The 27,026-nt window shown below is 43.9% G+C and overlaps 1 protein-coding gene across 1 annotated transcript in view; it reads left to right on the plus strand.

Annotated features, from left to right (window-relative positions):
• The first annotated feature begins 7,886 nt into the window (after positions 1-7,886).
• The window catches only part of STXBP3 (syntaxin binding protein 3), a 103,241-nt gene continuing 84,101 nt past the window's right edge, over positions 7,887-27,026 (plus strand). Inside the window, exons 1-3 of the mRNA XM_088464118.1 lie at positions 7,887-8,027; positions 8,763-8,812; positions 24,933-25,014. Coding sequence (XP_088320244.1) covers positions 7,982-8,027; positions 8,763-8,812; positions 24,933-25,014 — 178 coding nt within the window. The 5' untranslated portion in view covers positions 7,887-7,981. The remainder of the gene's footprint in view (positions 8,028-8,762; positions 8,813-24,932; positions 25,015-27,026) is intronic.

A 27,026-nucleotide genomic window follows, 5' to 3' on the forward strand; every position in this document is an offset into this window, starting at 1 on the left:
CTGAACTTTGTCATTTGGGATTGTATGTGCCCTCTATTATGACATTGGGCATCGGCCTTGGCAGACGACGTTGATGGCATGTTATCGTCTATGTCATGACTAGTGGCAGCAGCTTCAGCACTAGGAGGAAGTGGTTCTTGATCTTTCTCTATTTTACTTTTATCGGAGAAAGTTTGGTCCTCCATTTATGTTATATCGATTTGATATATACGTGCGGCTAAACACAGAAAATATTTTTTTATTTTTGCTGGAGAGTAGTGCACTTTGTGGGTTACACCAGCCTTTAAGAAATGAGCCAGCCGGCTCTTTACTTATGGGACACAGGCGCACGCTTGGCACTACTCCTTTGTTGATGCACGTGCGGCTACTGCGCACACAATTCACAAACACAGAAAATATATATTTTTTTGGTTTGGAGTGTACTTTGGGGGTTACAGCACCCTTTAACGGTCAGCCAGCCGGCCCTTTACTTATGACACAGGCGCACGCTTGGCACTACTTTGTTGATGCACGTGCGGCTACTGCGCACACAATTCACAAACACAGAAAATAATTTTTTTTTTGGTTTGGACTGGAGTGTACTTTGGGGGTTACAGCACCCTTTAACGGTCAAGCCAGCCGGCCCTTTACTTATGACACAGGCGCACGCTTGGCACTACTTTGTTGATGCACGTGCGGCTACTGCGCACACAATTCACAAACACAGAAAATAATTTTTTTTTTGGTTTGGACTGGAGTGTACTTTGGGGGTTACAGCACCCTTTAACGGTCAAGCCAGCCGGCCCTTTACTTATGACACAGGCGCACGCTTGGCACTACTTTGTTGATGCACGTGCGGCTACTGCGCACACAATTCACAAACACAGAAAATAATTTTTTTTTTGGTTTGGACTGGAGTGTACTTTGGGGGTTACAGCACCCTTTAACGGTCAAGCCAGCCGGCCCTTTACTTATGACACAGGCGCACGCTTGGCACTACTTTGTTGATGCACGTGCGACTACTGCGCACACAATTCACAAACACAGAAAATATTTTTTTTTTTGGTTTGGACTGGAGTGTACTTTGGGGGTTACAGCACCCTTTAACGGTCAACCCAGCTGGCCCTTTACTTATGACACAGGCGCACGCTTGGCACTACTTTGTTGATGCACGTGCGGCTACTGCGCACACAATTCACAAACACAGAAAATAATTTTTTTTTTGGTTTGGACTGGAGTGTACTTTGGGGGTTACAGCACCCTTTAATGGTCAAGCCAGCCGGCCCTTTACTTATGACACACGCGCACGCTTGGCACTACTTTGTTGATGCTCGTGCGGCTACTGCGCACACAATTCACAAACACACAAAAAATATAATTTTTTTAGCACTTGGGGGGAGCACCCCTGATGGACAGAGCACCCCCTGGACAACACTAGAGGACCCCTTTAGGACTGGGACACTGCACAGGACTTTGGAGTGGACACAGCCCCTATGGAGAACTGACTGCACAACACAGTCCAGCCAGCCCCTATGGACTTTGAAGTAGTGGACACAGCCCCTATTAACAACAGCAGCACAGCACAACACAGCCAGCCCCTATGGACTTTGAAGTAGTGGACAACAGCAGCACAGCGCAGCACAGCACAGCACAACACTACTCTGCACTACACTACACTACACTACACAGCCCAGCCAGCCCTAACTCCCACCCTCCCTCTTCACTGTCCACAGCCGAGTGAGAAAATGGCGCCGACGCGGGTACCTTATATAGGTTCCAAAACCCGCGAGACTCGGAAGGCGGGATGATGACGTTTTGCCTCGATTTCAGATCCGAGTCAGGCGGGAAAAGTCGAGCCTGACTCGGATCTGCCTCGGATCGGGGGGGCTCGGGGGGGTTCGGATTTCAGAAATCCGAACCCGCTCACCCCTACAATACACATATATAGAGTAATAGCAAAACAGAACATTACTCAGCAGAACTAACAAAAACCTCAAGCTGATCAGTAATTTACATTAAAGTGAGTACAAGGTTCTGCCGTTGGAGTACTATGTTGCTGGACAGTCACTGTACTATAACATGCATGTACTTGTACTCTCCAATAGGCACACATAAGAAAGTTAGCATCTGATGCTAGTCTTAAACAACAGCTTTGGTTTTCCAATGATAAGCCACACAGTTCCATTTTCAATAGCTCAATTATTTTCAGCACTTCACAGTATCAATAGCTCAGTCCCAAAGTGCTCTTTAATCAGCTTAAGACTCTCTCACAAAATGGCCTTCTCTCTTTACTGTTAAACTCAGTCACTGATTCAGTAGCAGCTCAGACAAGGTATATATCACACTTTAAGATATTTATCACAAACTCTTTCATAGGTTAGGTTTACACAGTACTTTCTGTATACTTCTTAATATACTAAATATACTTTAAGTATCTCTCAATATATTTCTAATTGCTCTCAATAGTTTCCAATACTTCTCAATATCTCCCAATAGTTCACAGTATCTCTCAATAGGGCTTAGTATCTCTCAATGGTTCTCAATAATGCTTAGTACATTTCAATAGCACTTAACAGTTCTCAGAATCTCAGAAGAGACTTCCCACTTTTACAGCTTTTACTCTTACACAGCCTACACGGATATTAGCTGCGGCTCCCAGCGCTGACACATTGTCTTCGGATCTCAGCCTCATTCTGCCGGCACTCTGTAGCAGCCCCCAGCCCACCATCAGCGGGTATACTATTCAGTGGCAGTTGTACCACTTCCGCGTTGTCACTTTCCTAGCCTTTCTCTTCAGAACTGCGGCACCTAACCCCGGTCTGCTACTACGCTCTTCGGCATCTCTACAACTCTACTGTGCATATGCAACTAGTAACCCCCTGCTCTGTTGCTGACTTGTCTCTTTTCGTTATGGTGCTGTTCCTTCTACTGGCATATCCCTTAATTATAACGTCCATTGGCATCTGTAGAGCCAGGGGTATCACGGTATTCTCATATCCGTCCGACAAAGTACAACAGCGTAAACATTGGTACTATCGACGCACATGGGCAGCATGTAAGTCAAGTGTGACCAGCTGCAAACACTGCAGCTTTTCTGATACGCAGAGAGCTCTCATACTCCAAAAGCCAATCCAATGGCTAATTTATGCATGCCCATGAAACGACCTTTAAACAGTCAGACATGATGGTGTTTTTTCTAAACCCCCCTCCCCCTTACTACCCCCAAACACTGACTACCTGTGATTCCTACATATGAGACTAATCACAATACAATTGCTCGGTTTTGCGTCCATCTATGAATTAGGCCCACAGTCCCAAGTCACGTTGGAGACTGAAAAAATACTTCAATTGCAAATAGTGTTTCAGACTGACTCTGAATAAGACCTAATGTAAGCAGCAGCATCTTTGTCACTTTATGAATTTGTTCTGGATATCTCTTACCAAAGTTACATTTTGCAGTCAAGGGTGAAACTATAGCCAAAGCAGTTCATGTGACTGCTGACGGAAACAGCAGCATAGGGGGCCCTGTCCCAGAGGAACAAATATGTTCCTTAAAGGACAAACTTAATATAACTAATTTATCCAGGAAATTTAATGATTTCAAAAATACTGTAATGATTACAGCCTGTATAATGTAGCAGCAGATTGCTACTCTGCCCTATTGTATTCTGGCTAGTGGTGTCCTATTGTATTCTGGCTAGTGGTGTCCTATTGTATTCTGGCTGATGGTGCCCTATTGGATTCTGGCTAGTGGTACCCTATTGTATTCTGGCTAGTGGTGTCCTATTGGATTCTGGCTAGTGGTGCCCTGTTGGATTCTGGCTAGTGGTGCCCTATTGTATTCTGGCTAGTGGTGCCCTATTGGACTCTGGCTAGTGGTGTCCTATTGTATTCTGGCTAGAGGATAGAGCAGACACTTACCCCTCAACTGTGGACTTGCAGACCTTGAAAGTGTCAGTTTTGCCCAAAAGTGGGCAATTCTACAAAGTTTTGGCAGATCAGGTACAAGGTTTTTTTTATCCCCCATTTCACGTCTGAATGTTAGGAAGTGCAGACATCCAGTGCTGTGGAGCACATTTATGCCTTTTAAATTATGTTTTTTAGTTTATTTGTCACTAGCAGAAGCACCTGGCATTGTCTGGGTTTAAATCTTCAAGTTATTATTATTTGATGTCGTTTAAATCCATCCAGTGGAAGACCCAGAACAGGGTCTCTGGGTCATAATTCTGTCCGGCCCACTCTACTGTGAGGTCTGACCATGACCCCAACCACTCCTTTAGGAAACGCAGACCAACTGCCACCCGTCTATGAAGTTTTCATCCAAATCCATCCAATGGAAGGCCCAGGATAGGCTCCCCTGGTCAAAGTTCTGCCCAGCGTATACCAACGGGAGATCTAACCAGAACCTCAACCCCCTAGTAAGTCTTCTGAGATTCAGTGTTACCACTCTGTGAAGGTTTTGTTCTAAACCATCCAGTGGAAAGCTCAGAAAAGGCTCCCCAGGTAAAGTTCTGCCCAGCCTTCACCAACAGGAGGTCAGACCGGGACCACAACCCCCTTACTATGTTGTGGAATCCAATGTCACCACTCTGTGAAGTTTTGGTCCAAATTATGTGATGTCGTCCAATTCCATCCAATGGAAGACCCAGAACATGCTCCCTGGATCAAAGTTCTGCTCAGCGCACTATGCTGTGAGGTCCGACCAGGACCCCAACCACTTCATTAGGCATCCCAGAACAATTGCCACCCCTCTGTGAAGTTTTCATCCAAATCCATCCAGTGGAAAGCCCAGAATAGGCTTTCCGGGTCAAGGTTTTGTCCAACATCTCCGGGTCAAAGTTCTGCCCTGCGTACACCAACGGGAGGTCCGGCTGAGACCTCAACCCCCTAGTATGTCTACTGAGATCCAATGTTACCACTCTGTGAAGTTTTCGTCCACATCTATCCACTGGAAGGCTCAGAACAGGCTTCCCGGGTCAAAGTTCTACCCACCGTACACCAATGGGAGGTCCAACCAGGACCCTAACCTCCCTAAAACCTGGCTAGGATCCAACTGGACCACCGTGCGTTGGTTTCATCCCAGTCGGTGCAGGGGTGTCCGAATGCATAACTGGACAGACAAACAAACAGACCAATTAATTTTATATACTGTATAAGAGTTCATGTTAGAACAAACAAATGAAATAGAAAACTGTAGAGAAATTTGTAAACAACAAAACCTTGCCTTCTCCTAGCATGCCAGGCAGCAGGGCCGGATTTACCGATAGGCAACATAGTCGGGCCCCCCCCTTCCCGAAATCCAGCCCTGTGTTTACAGGTGCTGCTGGGACTAACTGCCCAGAAGAGGAGAGGACACACACACGTCCGGTGCCCTGCTCCTACCAGTCGGTGGAGGAGGCAGAGTCATAGATCAGGGCCGGCCGGCCGGCGATCCTACCACCAAGCAGTGTTTGTGCCTCCTTCAGGAGGCTTGGGAGTGATCCATGAGGGCGACGTGAAGTCATCACGTCACGTCCCAATTATACTTACTACTATTGGCGGAGCCATGAAGGACAGGTCGAAAAATTATGTCCCCGGCAGGTATGTTTAATAGCACTAGCGAGTAGGGGAGAAAGGTGCTGTGCTGTGGGTCTGGAGGGTAAAGGGGTCTATGCTGTAAGGGGAGAGCAGTCTAGGTGGTTTGGGGAGATGAGTCTGGCCTGAGATGGTTCTATGGTGTGAGTGGTCTGTGCTGAATGGGCAGAGGGAGGGGGGGGTCTGTGCTATGAGGGGAGGGGGGTCTATGCTAAGAGAGAAGTGGGGTCTTTGCTGTGAGAGGATGGAGTGCCTGTACTAAGAGGGCAGAGAGATCTGTGCTGTGCAGGGGAAGGTTTGTGCTGTTAGGGGGTGGGGGTCTATGCGATGTGGGTAGGGTGTCTATGGGAAGAAGAGTCTGTGTTGTGAGGGGTGGGGGTTCTGTGCTGTGAGCGGTGGGGGTCTGTGCTGTGAGTGGGGAGGGGTGATGTGAAAGGAGGGGGTCTGTGCTGTGGGGTGGACTATGCTGAGAGAGGTATGTGCTAGGAGAGAAAAGGGGTGCTGAGAGGGGTTTTTGCTTTTAATGAAAGAGAGGTGATGAGATGAAAGGGAAGACAGTGGTACTATGAGGGGAGAGGGAAGCTGAGAGGGGAGAGGAGTGTTGTGCTGTGAGACAGGCAGTCAAGGGGGCAGTATGTGGTGCTGTGAGATGGGCAGTAACTGGCTTAGTGTGTGTGTTATGGGGGACATGAGTGAGTTGGGATGGAGGCCAGTGTGCTGAGTGATTGCTTTCAGAGGGCAGTGCGATATTTAATGGACTGGCAGTAAAAGCTATAGAGGGGGAAATCAGCGGGGCCTATCTCTGAAAAGCTTTGCAAACGCTAGGAAAAATCAAGTGTATAATAATACATAGCCGTTGTTTCAAGGCTGCAGCGGGCCTTCACGATGCTGTAAAAGAGGCATGAATCAGGAATAAAAATTTAATGCTATGGATTGAGGGAGGGGCCCCAAAACTGGTATCTTGCCTAGGGCCCCATGAGGTATAAATCGGGCTCTGCCAGGCAGCCAGGACACAGATCAAAACTGTCATGCATTATTACTCAAAAGAATTGCTGACAAACAATACACAATTGATTGTCAGCTACAGGGGCATTTCTAGAGAGGAGGGGGCAGTCTCCGACACAGGCCCCCTCCTCTCCGCCCGGCAGCTGGCAGCGCACTGAGCTGTGCACGGCCAGTGCCGGAGTTATAAGTTATAGACTCTAGGCACTAGAGTGTGCCCAGAGTCTATAGTGTACTATGCATGCGCAAACGACAGGAAAATGGCAGCTGTGGCCATTTTCCATTTGTTTTACAGCCCACGCCGACATGGGACTCCGGAGAGGTAAGTATTGTTATGGGTGCAGGGTGTGGCCCCCCTGGACCCAGGGGACCGTGTTCCCCGCACACCCTGCACCCATTATAGATACGCCCCTGGTCAGCTATCATAAGAAAAAAATAGTGGCCACTAAAAGTGACATCTTTTTGTAGTATTGTACTTAGAAGTTAAAAAACAAATGGCTTTGTGACCCTGTAAGCCTGTAAACCCTTCTCACATTCCCTGATCCTCCATTAGATAATGGAAAGGTATATTTCCCCTTCAGATACTGTACCTGGAAGTGACCTGTCCTGAATTGAGGGCGGAAGTGCAATTACCTGCCCATACAGTCCACTAAAAAAAGAAAGTTGGCCAATTGCGGGCTCCGTTCGCTCGCCACGCTTCGGGCTCAGTGGGTCACTGTGCTCGCTACATGATTATATTCCCCCTCATTGCCCACTTGGATGGTAGGGAATGATGTTGGACACTGGCTGATGACGTCAGGGTCAATCTACGGAAGGGTATCTAGCTGGTTCCATTAGATAACACTGTTATGACTGCTACAACATGATTTTGCTATAACCGCAATGTGCCAGCAATGAATAATAAAGTTTCCAGTAAAAACATTTACAAACCATATAGCTAATATAAAAACAAATGTTCAACGCTGTAAATGTGTCTCTGTAATAATTAGTGAAATGGAAAATACATTCTTTTTATTCGATTTAAAACATACAATTATTATTATTAGAAGTAGGGTGGTAGTTTAAATATGTAGAAAAAATAGTCATATAGAGGACCATCATGCTGTTTTGCTTTACCTAAGTTGTTGCTACTAATAAACTAAATAAAGTATTAGTTACGGGTACGGGTAAAATCTAGAGGGCGTGTCTATACACACTAGCGTTGGCGCAGTGTCAAAATATTTATTTTTAACTGAACTATTAGCTGGCGGCGGCCATTTTGCCGTAGAACACTTTCTGTGACAGAAAAGTAATCAATGGTTCACATCTAGTGACTAAGGGTTTGTCAGAAGCACAACTCTGACGTACTCATCCGTCACATCGGGTACACCAGGCCCCAGGAGCGGATTTTTTTTAGGTGCCAGTGACGTTGATTCTGGCAACAAACATGGCTCCTAGCACTGACACAGGGCTGAAGCATGCAGTGTGGCAGAGTGAGTATTTACTTAATTGCTGAAATGACTGCCTGCAGCCGAGACCACCCGCACTTATCCGTGATCTCACAGCGCAATTGTGACGTCAGAATGCATCATGTACAGGTCTTTTATAATGACGTAGAAACATTATATAGTACTAGGCATCAGATCGGTGTCTGCAGTGCCCTGTGTCGCTGTGATAGTACTATAGAGTCAGTTTACAGTCAACTTTCTGTGGTTTCGTACATCAAATAGCTACAACGTGCTAATTACTGACTCCCACACTTGGTACATACATGTACAAACAATAATATACATATAGTATAGATGGGCTCTACCTTGGCCATCAGCTCGATGAGAAATGTTATTGCATGCTACTTGTACTTTTAAGAGGATTGCACACAACTTCGATAATCCTTATGTCATTGCATGATTCCTGTAGTTTCTAAGTACAATTGTAGGTGCCTATCCCTTTTCTTATGTTAATTTGGGTTCATTAAAATGAAACGATGGATAAATGTGATCGACTTAGAATGACAAAAGGGTCTTTCCTGGCGAAACTGGGACAGTTGGGTATTTAATACTGATATGTCATTGACAGCTTCCCTTTTTGTGAGTTACTCATTTGCTTTTATATCTACTGTGTACCAGTATTTGAACCCTAAAGTGTTAAACTAAAGTGCACAGTTTATCAGTTACTTATTTTATTGTCAAATTTTGTTTGGTAAACAAATAGATTTCTCTGTATTGCAGAGATCAAAATTGAAATCTTAGATGACTGTAGAAAAGAAAATGAATGGAAGGTATGTTCTGTATCTTTAAAACTGAATTAGTGTATGTTTTGTCTATTTAATTTGATAATGTTATACTGCACTAGACTATAATAAACTATTTATATGTTATACCTGTACTGCACATTACACTATGTAAATTAAGGTTTGTTTTTTTTTTATAAAAAATAATGTTTTTTTAATTACAAAACACACACGAGTGTTTATGCATTGTTTCATATTAAAATGCACAGGGAGGAATTTCATTGTTTTTTTTTTTTGCAGTGATAATCAACCACTTAACTGTCACTTTTTTTTTTTTTTTTGTAAAAACCTCTCAGAAATTGTCTTTTTTCTGAGTGAATTAGGTGAAGAACATCTATTTCATCTTATGCAAAATAATTTCATTAAATAAAAAAATAATATATTTTTTTAATGTTTGTAAAAAAAATTCGGCTTTTGAAACATTGGAACACCAACAACAGAAACATCGCGACTTTCTATTTCACAGCGGCTTCAGGCATCAGGTACACATGGGGGTGAGGGGGGGTGCTTAATTTACCTTTTCCCAGCGGCTGCAAATCTCTGCAGCTGCTGGGTGGGGGGTCCTTTTTTGCTGACCAATCAGCAGCACAGCAGACACTGGGGGAGAGTGCAGGCAAGCAGAGGTCCCTCTGAGAGCAGCAGCTGCGGAAACATTTTATTCCTGCAGTCGCCCACGCTGTTTATCTGACTGGTCGGTATATTGCGACCAGATCAGATAAAGCACTGTCTGGTGTGATGGGAAAAATGCGAGCAATTCAATTGAGCAATTCAATTGTATTGGGCACCCATTAATTATTGCGCTTGTACTGGTGGGTTTAGATGTGTATAGCGGCTAAACCCGTCTCTAAAGTCCTGGTTTGGGCTCCGTAAACACTGTCTTTTTGCCACCTCAGGAGGCAGCGAGCAGTAATGTCGGCACCACCGGCTCTCACTCCCGAATGGAGCAATAATGAAATTGCTCTGATGGGCTCCCATTAGTTAAGGCACACAAAAAAAGAACTGAATTCCACCCAAAGTTATTGACTGTATTATACTATTTTATAATGTACTTGGAATAAGTATCATGCAAATTGTATATTGATACATGGGTTATTGGAAACTATTTAACTGTGAGTTTCATGTGTTTTTTAATGTGAGCAGAATGCTTGTAAATGGTCTAGGTGTGTATTTGGGATCCAGTTAGGATGTTGGCAGACGGGATGCCGGACGTCAGTATAACGACACCAGAATCCTAATGCCGACATCAGAATCCTGAAGCCGGCATCGGCATCCCAAACGCCGGAATCCCGAAGGTAAGTACACGGGTTAGGGTTAGGCGGGATGGGGGGGTTAGGTTTAGGGACCTGCCGGGTGGGCTACAGTTAGGCATTGACCGGGGAAGGTTAGGGTTAGGCTGCGGGGAGGGGGTTTTCGGGTTAGGCACCACCCGGGGAGGGTTAGGTTTAGGGTGGGGGGGGGGTTAGGTTTAGGCACCACTGGGGGAAGGTTAGGGTTAGGCACCGACCGGGGAAGGTTAGGGTTAGGCTGCGGGGAGGGGAGTTTAGGGATAGGCACAACCAGAGAGAGGTTAGGGTTAGGCACTGCCCGGGGAGGGTTACGTTTAGGGTGCGGGAAGGGGGGTTAGGTTATTGCTCTGCTACACAGTTGATGGCAGATATATCTGCCCATCGTGCTGTGTGTACGGGCGGTCTTCCTACCACCCGTACACCATACTGCTGAGGCCGTGGGGACCCCTTGCCAGTGGGACCCGCGGCCAGATGACAGATGGTGATTGTTCAGTGTGTATGAACAACCATTTTCTGCAGATATATCTGCACATCACTCGATCTGCAGATATATCTGTCATGTGTGTACCAAGCTTTAGTGGCAGATTTGCTAATTGTTTAATACATCCTGTTTCTAAGTAGGGAATTTTTATATATATATATATATATATATATATAGCAGCAACCTATTAATTTTCAAAACTGTCTGTATCTGATCGTTAACACCTCCTTTTTGATAATTTTGTTAATGTTTCATAAATCCCTCATCCTTTGTTTTCCTAATAATTTTTAAAACACCCTCACCAGGTCTTCTTGATTTTTTTTTTTTCCCTTTATTACATAGTGCCTTGTCCTTACATCAAACCCTTTTTCCCCGGAAAGCGCCTATTATGGACACTGTATTCTTTCCTTGGCTGACTTTTTCCTGCCCAGCAGGAGTGCTGTAAGGTATGGAGGAAGCTAGTCTGGGAACGAGCACAGTGCATTCTGAAAGCCTGTTCTGGGAATGAGCATCGTGCAGTCTAGTATTTCTACTTGCTAACCTCACTATTAATTAAAGATTTGTTAATATGCATTCCCCTTTATACAATCCTCATTATCTCCTTGTAGAGTTCTGTAATAATATTGTAGGCAATCCTTTTACAATAGAATATCTTGCAGGTGCCTGGTGGAAAGAGATTTGACATAATTAAGGAGTGGTATGATGCATGAATATGTCAGGAAGGACCAAAATATGGCAGACCACAATTATGATAGTGCTGGGCAAGAAGCACAGAGGAGAAATCTAAATCAAATAATTTTTTGGGTGTGACCACCCTTTGCCTTCAAAACAGCATCAATTCTTCTAGGTACACTTGCACATCGTTTTTGAAGGAACTCTGCAGGGAGGTTGCTCAAATCCTTCTGTCTCTTCATGTAATCCCATACAGACTCGATGATGTTGAGATCAGAGCTCTGTGGGGGCCATATCATCACTTCCAGGACTCCTTGTTCTTCTAAACGCTGAAGATAGTTCCTATTAACATTGGCTGTATGTTTGGGGTTGTTGTCCTGCTGCAGAATAAATTTGGAGCCAATCAGACACCTCCCTGATGATATTGCATGATGGATCAGTACCTGCCTGTATTTCTCAGCATTGGCGACACCTTTAATCCTGACCAAATCCCAAACTCCATTTGCTGAAATGCAGCCCCAAACTTGCAAGGAACCTCCACCATGCTTCACTGCTGACATTATTGTATTGCTCTGCAGCTCTTTGGCAAACAAACTGCCTTCTGTTACAGCCAAATATTACAAAATTTGACTAATCAGTACAGAGCACCTGCTGCCATTTTTCTGCACCCCAGTTCCTATGTTTTCATGCACAGTTGAGTCGCTTGGCCTTGTTTCCACGTCGAAGGTATGGCTTTTTGGCCACAATTCTTCCATGAATACCACTTCTGGCCAGACTTCTCTGAACAATAGATGGATGTACCTGGGTCCCACTGGTTTCTGCCAGTTCTGGGCTGATGGCACTGCTGGACGTCCTCCGTTTTCGAAGGGAAATAAGCATGATGTGTCTTTCATCTGATGCACTAAGTTTCCTTGACCGACCACTGCGTTTACTGTCCTGAATGATGACCATTTCTTTGTGCTTCTTCAAAAGAGATTAAACAGCACATCTTGAAACCCCAGTCTGCTTTGAAATCTTTGTCTAGGAGAGACCTTGCTAATGCAGTATAACTACCTAATGTCTTGTTGCTGTGCTCAGTCTTGCCATGGTGTAGGACCTGTGACATGAAACTGTATTCCACAACTTCATCTTTGTAGCAGAGTTTGGCTGTTCCCCAACCAGTTTTAAGGCTCCTACACAGCTGTTTCTGTTTCAGTTAATGACTGTGTTTAAACTACACATCAAAATTATGATCATTATCACCTGTTTTGTAATCTTAAGGCCCCCATACATCAGCAATTGATTTCAGCAATTTGCAATCGATTGTGTATAAAAATCTTTCCCTCTTTCAATCAATTGCAAATTGCAGAATTGCTGCAATCAATTGCTGATGTATGGCGGCCTATACACCTGACTATAATCCTACAAAATCCCTGACTTTGTGCAAGTGTACCTAGAAGAACTGATGCTGTTTTGAAGGCAAAGGGTGGTCATACCAAATATTGATTTGATTTAGATTTCTCCTCTGTTCATTCGCTTTGCTAATTGATAAAAATAACCTATTAACACTTCTATTTTTGAAAGCTTTCTTACTTTGCAGCATTTCTTCCACACCTGCCTAAAACTTTTGCACAGTAATGTGTGTGTGTGTGTGTGTATACACACACACACTACAGTTTCATTCATTTCAATATACCACCCGAATCGTTGATTTTTCAGAAAGTAATGAACAATGGAAGCTATACATTTATTTTGGCAAATGAACCTGTTCTGGTTTACAAATTGTTTACAAATAAATTCAATTTTGATTTCCTTAAATTTTTCTCCCCTCAAAGTATCCACTCTTTGTGGCGTTCACAGCAGTGCAAATGTGGAAATTCTGTTGGTCAACTTCTCTAAAGTTTCAGCTCTGATTGCAGCCCACTTGTAGCAACTCCTAAAGGTGATTTTTGGCTTGTTACTTGCACATCTCAAACACACCAGTCCAGATTATTCCAGTGGAATTCAGTTGGATTACAATCAGGGCTCTGGTGTGGCCAAACCATGTTCTTCAGCACCTGTTGTTGCAAAGACTGGAAGTATGTTTTGGGTTGTTATCTTGTTGTAGTGACGACCAATAAGTTGGGTGCTGGAAGGGATGAAATGGCGCACCAGGATGTTGTGGTAGCGTTTGGAGTCCTTGATTCTTTAAACTTTTGCGAAAATTTTACGCACCAACCGCACTACCTCCAAAATATCCCCAGACCATAATGGAACCTCCTCCATGCTTGACTCTGGGCTGAATGCAAGCAGGAAGCATGCGCTCACCTGTCGCACGACGAACAAACTTGGGCCTCTTGGACCCAAACACCTCAAACTTCGATATGGCTGTGAAACTAACCTTCTTCCACTGACTAGTGGTCCAGCTCCTTTGATTTTTTTGCCCACAATAGCCACTTTTTATTTATGAGCCTAAACAATGGTTTCGGGCTGCAGCAATATCCCTTCAAGCAACTGGCTACAAGGAGGCATTTGACAGTCGCGATTGACACACTTGTCTTCCTCGTTTCCATCAGAACAGCACAGGTCTGACGAGCTGTTTGGAGCACACACTGATAAATTTGTTGTCCTGTTTGTGGTCACTCGAGGTTGTTCAGGTCGTGAGTATGTCTTGAGGTTACACTGCACGCCACCAAGAGAAACCTTCTCCAGGCAAGCAATTTCACGTAATCTGTGCCCTGCAATTCTCAAAGCGACTATGGCAGATCTATTTTCGATTGATAACACTTTCCTGGGAGCCATTTCCGAAAATCAGTTTACACGTTTTCGCAAGTATTCACAGTATCACAATACAAGGTGAACACTGGAATTCTTCCACTGTGTATGTGTTGGCGAATCTTTCAAAACAGAATTAGGCATGTATCTGATATCCCTACGAGCACCTGATATTGCGGGCATAATTTGTTTATTTTCAGGGATTTAACATTATCCGGCTGTTAGCATACCTCCCAACTTACCTCAGGATGGACCTTTAGGAATTTAGAGTGCGTGGCCTCTTGGTTAGAGGCATGGATTCGCTGGGAATTCAGCACCCGCGAATCACAGCAGATGGCCTCATCTCTGTGCAAAACACACGTATCAATTTAATCCTTTACAGAGAAATTAATTAATCTTGGATGTATTGAAATTAATGAGCTGCAGTGTGTGTGTGTGTGTGTGTATATGTATGATCAGTGATCAAGCTGAGTGCAAAAATGTGAATCCCAGGGACCCCTCACTTTAAAAATGGGGGTCCTACTCCACTGTTTCTGGGTCCCATCACAATTCATGCTTTTGAGCTCCCAATATGCCATCAGACCACCCCGCATGCTCTACACATGCTGTACTCTTTCCAGTACTGATAATGCTTATAAAACATTGCCTTGATCTCACATAGCCAACAGGTGCAGTGCTGGGGTAGAGAGGTGGGTAAGGGCTGGGGCAGTGCTTGGGTTGGGGACATGTAGCAGCTTGGGAAGTGCTGAGGGCAGGCAGCAGTTGGGGGTAAAGCTGGTTGAGGCAGGCAGCAGTTGGTTTAGAGCTGGGGTTTAAGGCAGTGAGCAGATGGGGGAGGGGTTGAGGTAGAGGGGGTAAGGGCAGGCAGTGCTGGGGGAAGGGAGGAGGGAAGGGCAAGCAGCATTTGGAGCAGTGTTTGGGGAAGGTAGCAGTTTTGGCCGTGCTGTGGGCAGGCAGCAGTTGGGGTAGAGGGGGTAAGGGCATATGGCAATTGGGATAGGGAGTAAGTAGAGAAAGCAGCTGGGGCAGTACTGAGGAAAAAGAGGGGATTTAAGGTGGTCAGTGCTGGGGTTAGGGAGGGTAAGGGTAAATAGCAGTTGGGGCAGTCTTGGGGCAAAGAGGGGGTTATTTTCAGGCAGTGCTGGGTGTAGGGAGGGGGTTAAGGGTAGATCCTTGGGGCAAGGAGGGGTTAGTGGTAGACAGTATTGGGTACAGTAGTTACCTCCTCCTTGCTGCTGGGAGCCCTGGCCAAGTCACCAGAGCTGTCTCATCCAGCACCACAGCTATGTCCCCCACAAAGGCAGTTCTGGGATACTGTTGTCTGCCTCTAGCTCGATTAGCTGCAGCTCCAGCTGCCCCCTGGCAGTGTCCACTTCCTTGGCCTCCTGCATGCAGAGAGCTTGCTGGCTGAAGGAATTAAGGATGGAGCTCACAATGCCGTGTGTTCAGCACATGATGGGGCAACAACGCTGCTGCTGTTGCCGGAAGATTCACATGGGGGCTGGCAGGAAAGGTGTGCAGAGCCTTTTGAGGAGGAGCTAGATTCCGAGCACAGGGAAAAGGATGCAGAACTGGATTAAAATTGCACAGTGGCTGGAGGCACAGATTCAGTTGAATTCAGCAAAGTTGATTGGACTGAGCTTCACAGTACAGATGGACAGTGATCCGAATCATACTGTGAAAGCAAACCAGGATTTTTTTTTTTTGGCAAAGAGGAATATACTTCAGTGACCGAGTCAATCACCTGATCTCAACCCAATTGCTCATTTCTTTTGCTGAAGACAAAACTAAAGGCAGAAAGACCCACAAACAAACAGCAACTAGAGAGCTGCAGTAACTGCATGGCAATGCATAACAAGGAGGAAACCCAGCATTTAGTGATGTTCATGGTTCCAGACTTCAGTCATTGTCTGCAAAATATTCTCGACAAAGTATTAAAAATTAACATTTTATGTATGATTGTTAATTTGTCCAATTACATTTGAGCACCTGAAAATAAGCGAATGTGTATAAAAATGTTTGCAATTTGTAAATGTTTCATACAATAATTTTCTTCTTCACTCCTCCCTGGCAGCCGTTACTGCGGGTTAGTAACCCAATCCCCTAGGCGTAGACAGGAAGTTTTTTCACAGGAACTGCTCACTTTGTGCATATATCCTAGCTCCCCTGCTTCCCCTTGTCTTTTTTTTCTTTTCTCACTAGCAGTAGAGTAGGAAAGTTTATTGTTTTGTCTCCTGGAGCCGAAGTCTATGGTGGGGTGTACCCCGGGGGTATCTGGTAAAACTTGAGGTGCTGATTTCACCTGGATAAAGACTTGATGTGCGGCTTGTGACCTCGTGGCGCCCAAACCGGCGGTCATTCGGTAACAGTGACCGTTGCTTTGCGGGACAGTCTGTGCATATGCCCGCACACCAGAAAGGAGCCGCCTTTGCCCTTCCGATTCTCAAAGCTGATGTCTGTGATCCTGTTGAACAAAAAAGACAATTAGCTTTCCCCCCCCAACAACCTGTCAGCACCCCAACAAGGTAAGTCCTCATTACTATGGGTGCTTATATAGACTATTAGATTAGTGCAGGAGATTAAGAATGCTGGTATATTTCCATAGTATGCCTACAGAAGTGGGACCTAAGAAGAAGTTTAAAAGAAAATTGACAGATGTGCAGTCTGTTGTGCTGGGGGAATGGGATTGAAATACCGGCGTCTGTTTAGCCGCTAGGTTAAAATCCCGACAGCGGTTGGTAAGTACACTAACCCTACACTGCCCCCCCAACCCTCCCTTAGTGGTGCCTAACCCTAACCTCCCCCCAGGGGTGCCTAACCACTTCTTACCGCTCCCTAAACCTAACCCTCTCGGTGGGGGGTGCCTAACCCTAGTCTCTCCCTGGGGGTGCCTAACCCTCCCCCCTGGGAGTGCCTAACCTTCCTACCCCCCACCCCCCCTGAACCTAACCCGTTAGACTCCCTAATCCTAAACCCCCCCACCATGGCAAATGCTAAGGGCGCCCCGGACTTACCTTTGTTCGGGCTGGCGTCCTCGGCGGTCCGACGTCAGGATTAAGATAGGCGTTGGGATTTTTTTATCTCTGCAAGGGTCTTAACCACTTTCCTGGCATGGTCGCATCAGATGCGACCATGCCAGGCTGGGCTGTCATTGACATGATCGCATCTGATGTGACCAGGTAGAAACACACTGGGCGGCTGTAGGAAGTTAATCTACCCACAGCCGCCAGTCTCAGAGGGAGCTCCCAGCACCTCTGCAACTTTTGGATACTCCTACACTGTCTACTGATCACTGCTGGGTGATCAGCCAGCCTGGCGACACCCACCGTCCAGCAGCTGCTCTTCTCTGCAGCCGCCTGTGTATTGAATGCAAAGTTTCCGCTGTCCCCTGTGTATACCTGGCGGGTGCTCTTCTCTGCAGCCCCCAGGGTAATGAAGGCAGAGGAGCTGCTGTCCCCAGTCTATAACCGTCAGCTGCTCTTCTCTGCAGCCGCCGGAGTAATGAAGGCAGAGCAGCCGCTGTCCCCAGTCTATACCCGGCTGCTGCAGAAAAGAGCAGCCACCGGTCAATTCAGCCTTCCCCCAGTGGCCTGGCCGGGCGTCCTCATCCTCAATCCACTGCTCCTCCTCACCCCAGCATCATGTGCCTCTCCGACCGGATCCCCCTCCCGGTGCCAGGAGCAGCTGCCCCTCATCCTGGGCTTCAAGCTGCTACCTGGGCACCCAGCTATGAGACATCAGGAAACTGCAGGTGACCAAAGGCAGCCGTCTCCAGCTCTGCTTCTACGGGCTGTACCTGCGGCTGGACAGCGAGCAACTGCTGGCTTTCACCAAGGTGTCCCTGGGGCCGCAGGACAACTGCAGTTGCTTGGAGGACACCTGGTACCTGTTGCACAATGCCTTGCTCAACGTCCGTGGCAATGTCAATGGGGGTTGGCACGGCAGCAGTGCTCCGCCTGGAAGTGCATATATATATATATATATATATATATATATATATATACACACACACACACACTATATATCTATGTGAGATATTATATATATATATATATATATATATATATGTATATATATATATATTATATATAATTTATTAGTGGTAGTATCACCAGAGGTGGTGCTAGTGAGCAGCAGATTCTGTGTGGGGCAGGACAGATCCGCCCACACAGAGTAGAAAAGCATTGTCGGAAGATGCCTAAGGGCTGCCTTGTGAAGAGAGAACAGACGTGGGCTGATGAGGCAGACCAGTCAGGCTGCTGTTGGAGTCTGTGGGACTGTGGCAGCCAGAGAGCCCAGTGCAGCTAAGCAAGCCATTGGGGGCCAGGAGGCCTGGGTCTGTACCTGCAGGAGGCAGGGGGGACCACAAAACTCTCAGACTGTGTGACATTGAAGCAGCTGGGCTGCAGGCTGAGGAGGCCAGGGCCTACTGTATACCTGGAGGATACAGGGAAGGCATAGAGACTGACTGTGTTTGTATAGCTGTGGCAGCCAAGCCAGGCTGGAGCCAGCGATAGACCTGCAGAGAAGCAGGCTGAGACTTTATTGGCAGATTAGCTGGACCCTTATAGAGAGGGTTCAAGAAGTGAGTTATATGCCCTAAATAGGGGCTAGGTTGTTTTATTATTTTCTGTTTGTTTCCTGACTTTCCATGCTGGAAAGTAAAGCATCATTTATTTACTTGAAAGCTGTGTGTGGACCCTCATTAAGCACCTAAACACTGTACCAATCCACCCTCTGCCGAGCTAATTACCCCCCCCCAAGATATCACTATATATATATGTGTGTGTGTGTGTGTGTATGTATTATATACTATAATATAATCTGCCCCACATCACCCCGGCTAACAATAGTTTTTTATTGTTTTTAAACTATTAAAAAACATTTTTTTATCAAAAATGTCCCCACAATTGTAGTTTTTTTTTTTTTAATTATCACGGTAATTATAGCGATTTATAGGATTTTACATTTTTGTTAAAACAAAATCATATTGAATCAGGTTTAAGTAGCTCTTATTTACATAATTTTATAATAAGAAAAATCAACAGTTTCTGAGCGGTTTTTGGGAAAAATATTTGTCAGTTAAGAAGGCCCGGGTCCCTGACTAGCCTTGACTATTGCTATGGTGCAGTTTCCTTAGAGTGTGGCAAGAGTTTGAGGATTTTTCAAGTGAAGAATCGAGGGAAATTGTGAAGATACGAAATAATTTTCTGATACTGCAGCTCTTTTAAGCACTCAACCCCTCCACCTCCGATCACAGTGCATGGCTGAAGGATGGACTTGAAATGCTCCCTTCAGAGCTGAGGATATACATATAAGGGTAAGGGCAGTGACGGACTTTAACCTCTTCAGTGCAGGTAAGGATGCAGAGAGAAATGATCAAGGATGGACTGTGCTAGGGTGGGCGATCAATCCAATCGCCCCTCCCTCCCCTGGATCCGCCACTGGTTTGAGGATAGATCAAAAAGAGGCTGAGTCTTCTGTGTACACAAAATCATCAAAGAAATTGTGATTAAAGAATGGCAGAATTTAGATAATCCTTGCTAGGATCGAACACATGTATCCTGTGAATGGTGAGGATTTTTCTTATTTGGTGTATACAGTATTACCAAGGGAGGATGCTGTGGTGGCAGAATTAATGTCTGGAGTAACCATTGCTCTAGAGCAGCGGTGTCAAACTCTGGTCCTTCAGCTTTTGTGGGACTACATATCCCAGAATGCCCTGCCACAGTTTTAGCATGCCCTAATGGCAAAACTGTGGCACTGCATGCTGGGATGTGTAGTTCCACTGCAGCTGGAGGGCCCCTTGTTTGACACCACTGCATTAGAGCATGGGTGGGCAATAAGCAGCCCTCCAGCTGTTGTTGAACTACACATTCCAGCATGCCATGTAACAGTTTTAGCATGACCAAATGGCAAAACTGTGGCAAGGCATGCTGGACTGTGTATTTCTACAACAGCTGGGTGCCACTTATTGCCCATCCCTACTCTAGACTATGGAGCTTCATTTTAAAATGCCATGGATAAAAGAATGGAATCTCAGACCCTGCTGTGTAGCTCTGATGCCTGTGACAGGCTTTCAGCGGTGCCGGCTATAATTTCAGCGGTGAGTAATATATGTAGGAATCAGTTAATCTGTTCTCCGTTGCTGATGCCAGTCCTCACCGCGGTCAACCAGCTTGGCACTTTGGAGCTGGTTCGGAGTCCACTGTAAGGTAATGTTTCCTTTAAATCGTGGATCAGTTCACTTTTTAAGTTCTCTGAAATACCTTGCCTGAAAGGTGATAGCAATTAAGAAAACCACATCAGCCAGAAGGGTGAAGGAGTACAGGCCCTTTCTCGAATATCATGACAAATAGGTTTGTACTGAGAACAAAATCCAGTCTTCTTTCTCAAAGTGGCATTCTCATTCCAATTGAATCGGAAGATGACATTGCCATCTTTCTTCCCTCAACCATAGGATGATGAAGAAAATTTACTAAGAGCAATATGTAATTACCCGTTTAGAGTAAAATAATTTAGAAAAACAGAAAACCTGTTTGTTCTCCCAGCAAGAATAAGAAAAGGTTGTGAACCAACTAAACCATTTCAGGATGGATCAGATAATTAACTGTCTTCATCTATAGGAAACGTAAAGTACTGGAAATGCTGAAAACACACTTGACTAGGGCAGTGATGACCTCAGGGGTTAGGAAAGCTCAAACATCCGTGAAGGACATCTGTGGGGCAGCAGTTTGGTCCTTTATACATATGTTTACAGGGCATTGTACTTTAAATATTTTGAACACCCACTTTGGAAGTCGAGTTCTTCAAGTGGCAGTAAAGTAAATAAATTGCATTGGTGTAAGAACATCCTTTAAAGTCTTGACTGGTCATTAGCTCGCCCTATATTCTGCTTGGGTACATCCCACAGTAATGACTGCCATGGAGGAGTGAATAAGAAAAAAGGATTATACTCACCGATAATTACATTTCTTCGTAATACTGCATGGCAGCCTATAGAATACCCCCCAATTGTGTTTTTTTCCACAAAGACATTAAAGGAGAGATGCTTAAAAGACAAGGGGTGAGAGGAGGAGCTAGGCTAGGAGCTACATTTAGGGGATTGGTTTACTAACCTACAGTAATGGCTGCCCATGGAGTATTTAGAAGGAACAGCATTATCAGTGAGTATAATCCACTGTTTTTTCAACCCCTTGAATTAAAGCTGAAATTCTGCACTTCAATTGCATCTCCATTGTTTAATTTCAAATCCATTGTGGTGGCATGCAGAGCCAAATTTTTGAAAATTGTGTCACTGTCCAAATATATATGGACCTAACTGTATATATGATTATTAATATAATTTAGTGCAGATTTTATTATGAAAACCTATGAGTAAAGTCGATCTTTTTGCTGTTTTGGAAAGAGTTATTATCATGGAAGCAATAACCACTATGTCTTGGTGTGGGTTAGAAAAATGCAGAGATTTGCATTGAATTCATATTCTTGAAAACATTTTTTTTTAAATGAGTTGCTTATATATCGCCAGAATATTGCCTTACGCTTTACAATTGGGAACAACATAGTAATAAAACAAGACTGGGTAATGACAGACAAACAAAAAGGTAATAGGACCCTGCTCTCAATCTTACATTCTATTGGGAAATAGGCATTGATACACAAGGATAGTTGCTACCTATTTAATATTGGTCCAGCCAGATTGCAGAGGTCATACAGGAATGTTTCCTTGGGGTCAGAAACATATGAAAGGGAAGAAAGCAAGAATATGTAAAGTTATGTGTGGACTGTATAGAGGGGATGTAATTGGGTATGATAGCTTATTGAGGTTATGTGGGTGGTATCAATAAAAATCACTATTTTGTGAAGATTGGTTTTGTTTTGTGAGGAGAAATAAGCAACAGTGTTATGTGGGCCATACATGTAAAACAAAGTACATAAGTTGTATGGGTATTGCATGAAATGTGACCAGCTCAAAAAGTGTCATAATAAGCACAGCATGGGGTAAAAATATTTCATAAGACTAACCTGTCCCCGGGTTGCATAAAAATCTGATTTTTTTTTATTAAAAAAAAAATAAAAAATTGGATTTATTTGATTTAAATCAGATTTTTGGGATTTAAATAGGATTTTTTTATTACATTTTTTTTTAAGTAAACTGTTTAGTTCTAGATGTGTAAACCTTGTTTTAGTAATAGATGAATAATTTTTGAAGTGAGAACAGTAACAAAATGAACACCGTAATAGAATAAATACACAGTCTGAGTCAAACATGTACATGTCTTTGTCCACGTCCCCACGTTTGTCCTCAACAGAAAAGACTCTGTAGAATGCAACCAGCTTAGCTGCTTTTTCATTTCCCAATCTGTTGCGTGTTTTGGATTGTACAAAACCTTACGTTGAAAAAATCCTTGCAATTCCTGCACTTGATGAAACTGTGGTGTCTAACTGAAGTTGAGCTGCGTAGGACATCCACCAGGCTAGAGGAGATACTTGGTGTCCACTTCAAACATGTATAGTGCAACTGGTTTCATGGATGCACAAAAGTTGATGATGACCGGCATAATTTGACGATTATTGGCATGAACAAAACTATAGCAGTCTCAATTTCAGCAGGACTAAGTTTTTTTTCCCCTGTACCTAGGATCAAGTAGATTAGCCAGCAAGTGGGCATCTGTGAGTGCAATTTTAGCTATTGCTTTTTCCATCTTTACTACATTGTTAGATGATCTTGAAGAGATTGGACACCACAGCAGCTTCTTCCACACTTGTACGACATCACTGATTGTGCAGTTGCGTCTTTGTTCACGATCCAGAGCTACAGCTACATCATTTGATTTAAATCGTTTGATATAAATCGTGCAACCCTGATGATTTAAATCATGATTTAATAATTTGATTTAAATTGTTTGATTTAAATCGTGCAAACCTGCCTGTCCCCCTATAGCAGGATTCTCCACTACCCATAATTGTCATACATGTAATTGGGTAGAAGCTAACTTATATCCTTGTCTGTCTAGTTACCCCTTAATTATAAAGTTTTGGCTGCAAGTCACAAGACTCATCAAGAAACTTTTGGTAAATAATGTGTCTTTTGGGCCAGAATGGGCAATATTGGGTATATTCTTGATGGCACAAAAAATAACGAAGGGAGAGAGGCGGCTACTACTGGCCATGAGCGCTGCAGCCTGTAATGAAATTTTACAATCATGGATCCTTCCCACACCTCGATCACTTTCTCTTCATTTAAAGGCACATTTTACCTATTTCTAATGGACAGGCTGGAACTCACACTTGACAAAGAGAAAAAGATGCTCTCAAGTTTTTGTAAACCCGGGAAAGTTGTATTGATAACCTACCAAGTGCAATTTAAATCCATATTTACAACTGTTTAAAACATAGCACCTGGTATTAACTTTATAACCTTGTCTATGACCCTTCTTGATCTTTTTGTGGACTATGTACCCACAATAATTTGCTAATTCTCTTCAAGTGGTATGATAGTATGTAGTTCTTCATGTTTGAGAACTTGCTAAATCCTTTATATCTTGATAACCTTGTTATGATAAATAATTTTTTATTGAAAATTATTACAATTCTTTCTGTTTGTTTCAAAAGTGGCATATTGTAATTTTTAAGTGACCATATGAACATATTGTTGAATTGACACATAATGCTTCAACACAAATTAAAAAAAAAAAAATAATGCATATTTTTTTCCAGAAGACTATGGGCCATATTCAAATAACATTTAACCATAATGCAAGTTAGCTACACAAATTTAACTGTGGAAAATTTACATAGTATTTAATGCAGCTCTTTTCTTGCAGCCCCTGAGCAGGTCAAATCTTTGAGGAAAATAGCTATTTTAAGATCAGAATTTTGGAACATGCTTCAGAACCCCTGGGACACCTCTCCTAATGATTAATTAAGCACGTATTAGTTTTTAATCAGCTTACTTTGTCCAATAATTACATGTCAATTTTGGGGTGAAATTCTGTAAAGTGCAGAATAATGGGTTAAAAGATGTGGAAAAGTTATATGGAGGTGCTGTATAGGTGGGGCAGATGTTTGTAAGATTGCAGGCGGGAGTTACAGGGTTTTTTTACCCCTACGTATTTTTTTTATTTTTTTTATCATTTCAGTGCATATTTTTTTAATCAATAGTTATATTCTAAAACTTCATTGTGTAGTATCAGAATTAGGAGCGCTAAGGTCGACCCGGACTTCCCTCGTTCGGGCTGGCGTCCTTTGGTGTTCCGGTGTCTGGCTCAAGATAGGCGTCGGTATTTCGACGCCTATCTTAAATCCCTAGTCGGGATTCTCCTGTTGTTATTGAGACCGGCGGCATCGTAACCGACGGTCTCATAACTACATCCCTCAGAATTATTGTAGTGTAACGTGCTGCCAATGCAACCGCAACGTGTTTTATACAAGAGATTAAATATTCTGTAGAACAAAGGTTTGTGCAGTTGTCTTATTTTTCTTTTACTTGCATGTGCTAGAATTACATCTAATGTGTGTGACTTATGGAAGTTGTAAGAGAGGGAAAAAAAAGTAATCCCTGGGCACCGTGAATTGGTTACCTTTACTTATTGTACTTTGGAATTGGAGAGCAATAGCACAGTTTCTAACACAAAACATTTACTCATTGAAAGAAAAAGGACCCACCCATAAAATCATATAACAAAAAGCAAGATGTGTGAGATCTAATTTGGTGGTTGCTGAAAATGACGATTCTTCTACAAAGTTATGGATTGTTTTTATCATTCTAGGAGTAAATCTCTTGACTTTTTATGTGTGTATCCACTTTACCTAATACTTTCTATTTCAGTTATGTCACCCCTGTGCCTATGCTTCTGTGTGTACCATTCTTATTCTACTTTATAATTACAAAGACCAATATATTATATTATTTGTTATGTTTTCCATTCAGATTCTACTCATAGATCAGTTTACAACCAAGTTGCTGACATCATGTTGCAAAATGACAGACCTGTTGGAAGAAGGCATTACAGGTAAAAGCTACAAATAAACTTGCACATATTGCCCCCAGTAATATACACTAGTGGACCTGTCATTCTAGAGCTTGTCAGTGTTTTATTTCATATCAATTTAATATAAGCTTTCTGACTAGTAGCCATTATACTGGAGTAGTGTAGGAGCACCTCCTTCTATGCCTTCATCCTTCCTGGTATCCGAGAAGGTGAACTTCCAGTGTGCATCTCTAGTTGTGCTGGAAGTAAGTAAGCTAGGCAGATGTTTTGTATGGCGGGCTTGAAGCTATGATACTGCATACAGCACTGTGTGATGGGGATGGTCTGCTGCAAACAATATAAAACTTTCTTGCCATTGGCGCATATAGCATGTCTTTAATTGCCATAATGTTGATATAACACGTCTACTACATGTATCTGTTTTGTTCCGTAATGCCCTCCACAAGGTAAGTCACAAAAATGTGTCCCTCTATAACAGAGCCGTAACTAGACATTATGGTGCCCTGTATGCTAAAGTACCGCCCTCCACCTTTCAATCTTGGCGACAGAAAGAGATGCCACCTACTACTTGACATACTTAGCCCTTTACAAGCACTACATCACCCTCCAACCCCTAGCGCGCGCGCACGCACGCTCACACACACATGCACACTCACTCACACACTGGGTGACCTGGAAAATGTGAACTGTGTGGGGCCCTGAGGACCGAGTTTGAGAACCACTGGCCTATCCATACACTGCTGTCTGGGGATTGGAACCTTCAAAAGATTGTGCCAGTGTCTTGGGAAAGAGCATCTGACCTTTTATTTCCTAACTCATTACCTGGGGGTTTCACTGCTAACTGAGCCAGCCTATGAATTGGTCTGGTGGGTGTTTCATGTATGAATACTGTACCTGGGTGAGTTCAGCATGAATTCTACAGAAATGGGTGCAAATGATTGCAATTATGGCAGTGAGGGAAAGAGAGGAGTAGGAAACCCTGGAAGAAGGGGAGGTGTGAGGGACGGGAGGGGGAGGAGAGTAGGGATGGAAGGAAGGAGAGACGTTGAGAGGGAACCTCCAATATGTGGCACATAGTATCAGGTTGCTGGTTTCATGGGAGGGGCCAGCTACTAGAAGCATATTAGTGCATGTAAATATGAAAAAAAGTGAAGAAACAAATGAATTTGGCTCCGGGCAGTGCCCACGCTTTCTGGTGAGCAGGAACACTGATCTCAGCGAGGATCTGCTCTGTCTTTGTCGCTGACATTTTAGCCGTCGCCCTACCAACTTTGTGGGTGGTGGCACGTGACGCACCTCCGTAGTTATGGCCTTGCTCTGTCTCTGTGAAGTTGGACAGCACCAATATAAATTATGAAATGTGCATTAAGATTGAAAAGTCAAATAATATGTATAGTAGATACACAAACAACCAGTAAAGCTTTCTGAAGGAAAAAAAAGATGTAGTTACTATTGCATTAAATTGCACATAGCTCCTGATTCAGATTCATACATGTAGCCCACAAATGCTGGACAGCTTTATTATTACTCTACAATTTAGATGTCAGTTTAGACACCTCCCTCCCAAATCTAATTCTCTGTGCACATTTTAAATCTGCCCCACCTGCAGTACAGCATGGTTTCACCAAGATGATCAGTTGAGAGAGATATCTCTCTCTATTCCCAACTCTGAATCAGGCCCATAGTTCTATGCTTTGCTGATTTAATTTCATTATTCAAAATTCAAAACAATTCTAACTAGTGTGACAATACTAAATATTATCACTTTTTACTGCAGGGATGGGGAACCTCCTGCCTGGGGGCCATATAACGCCCTTGGAATCATTTGGTCTGGCCCTCGGAAACTTATTTCTGCCAACCTCATCTGGCTAGCAGGGTGCCTAGAATGGCACACTGAAGACAGAATCTATGCAGCAGTGCTGCTTGGAGCGTCCTTAGGGCGCTTCAGATGGTCACTCCGCTGCTCTAACAGCTCCCTGGAGCATCCAGGGAGGCTATGGGCATTGCTGTAATCACTGACGATTGTGTCCCCG

This window comes from Taudactylus pleione, unplaced genomic scaffold (assembly GCF_031769625.1).
Source record: "Taudactylus pleione unplaced genomic scaffold, aTauple2 ptg001594l, whole genome shotgun sequence".
Classification (NCBI taxonomy): Eukaryota; Metazoa; Chordata; class Amphibia; order Anura; family Myobatrachidae; genus Taudactylus; species Taudactylus pleione.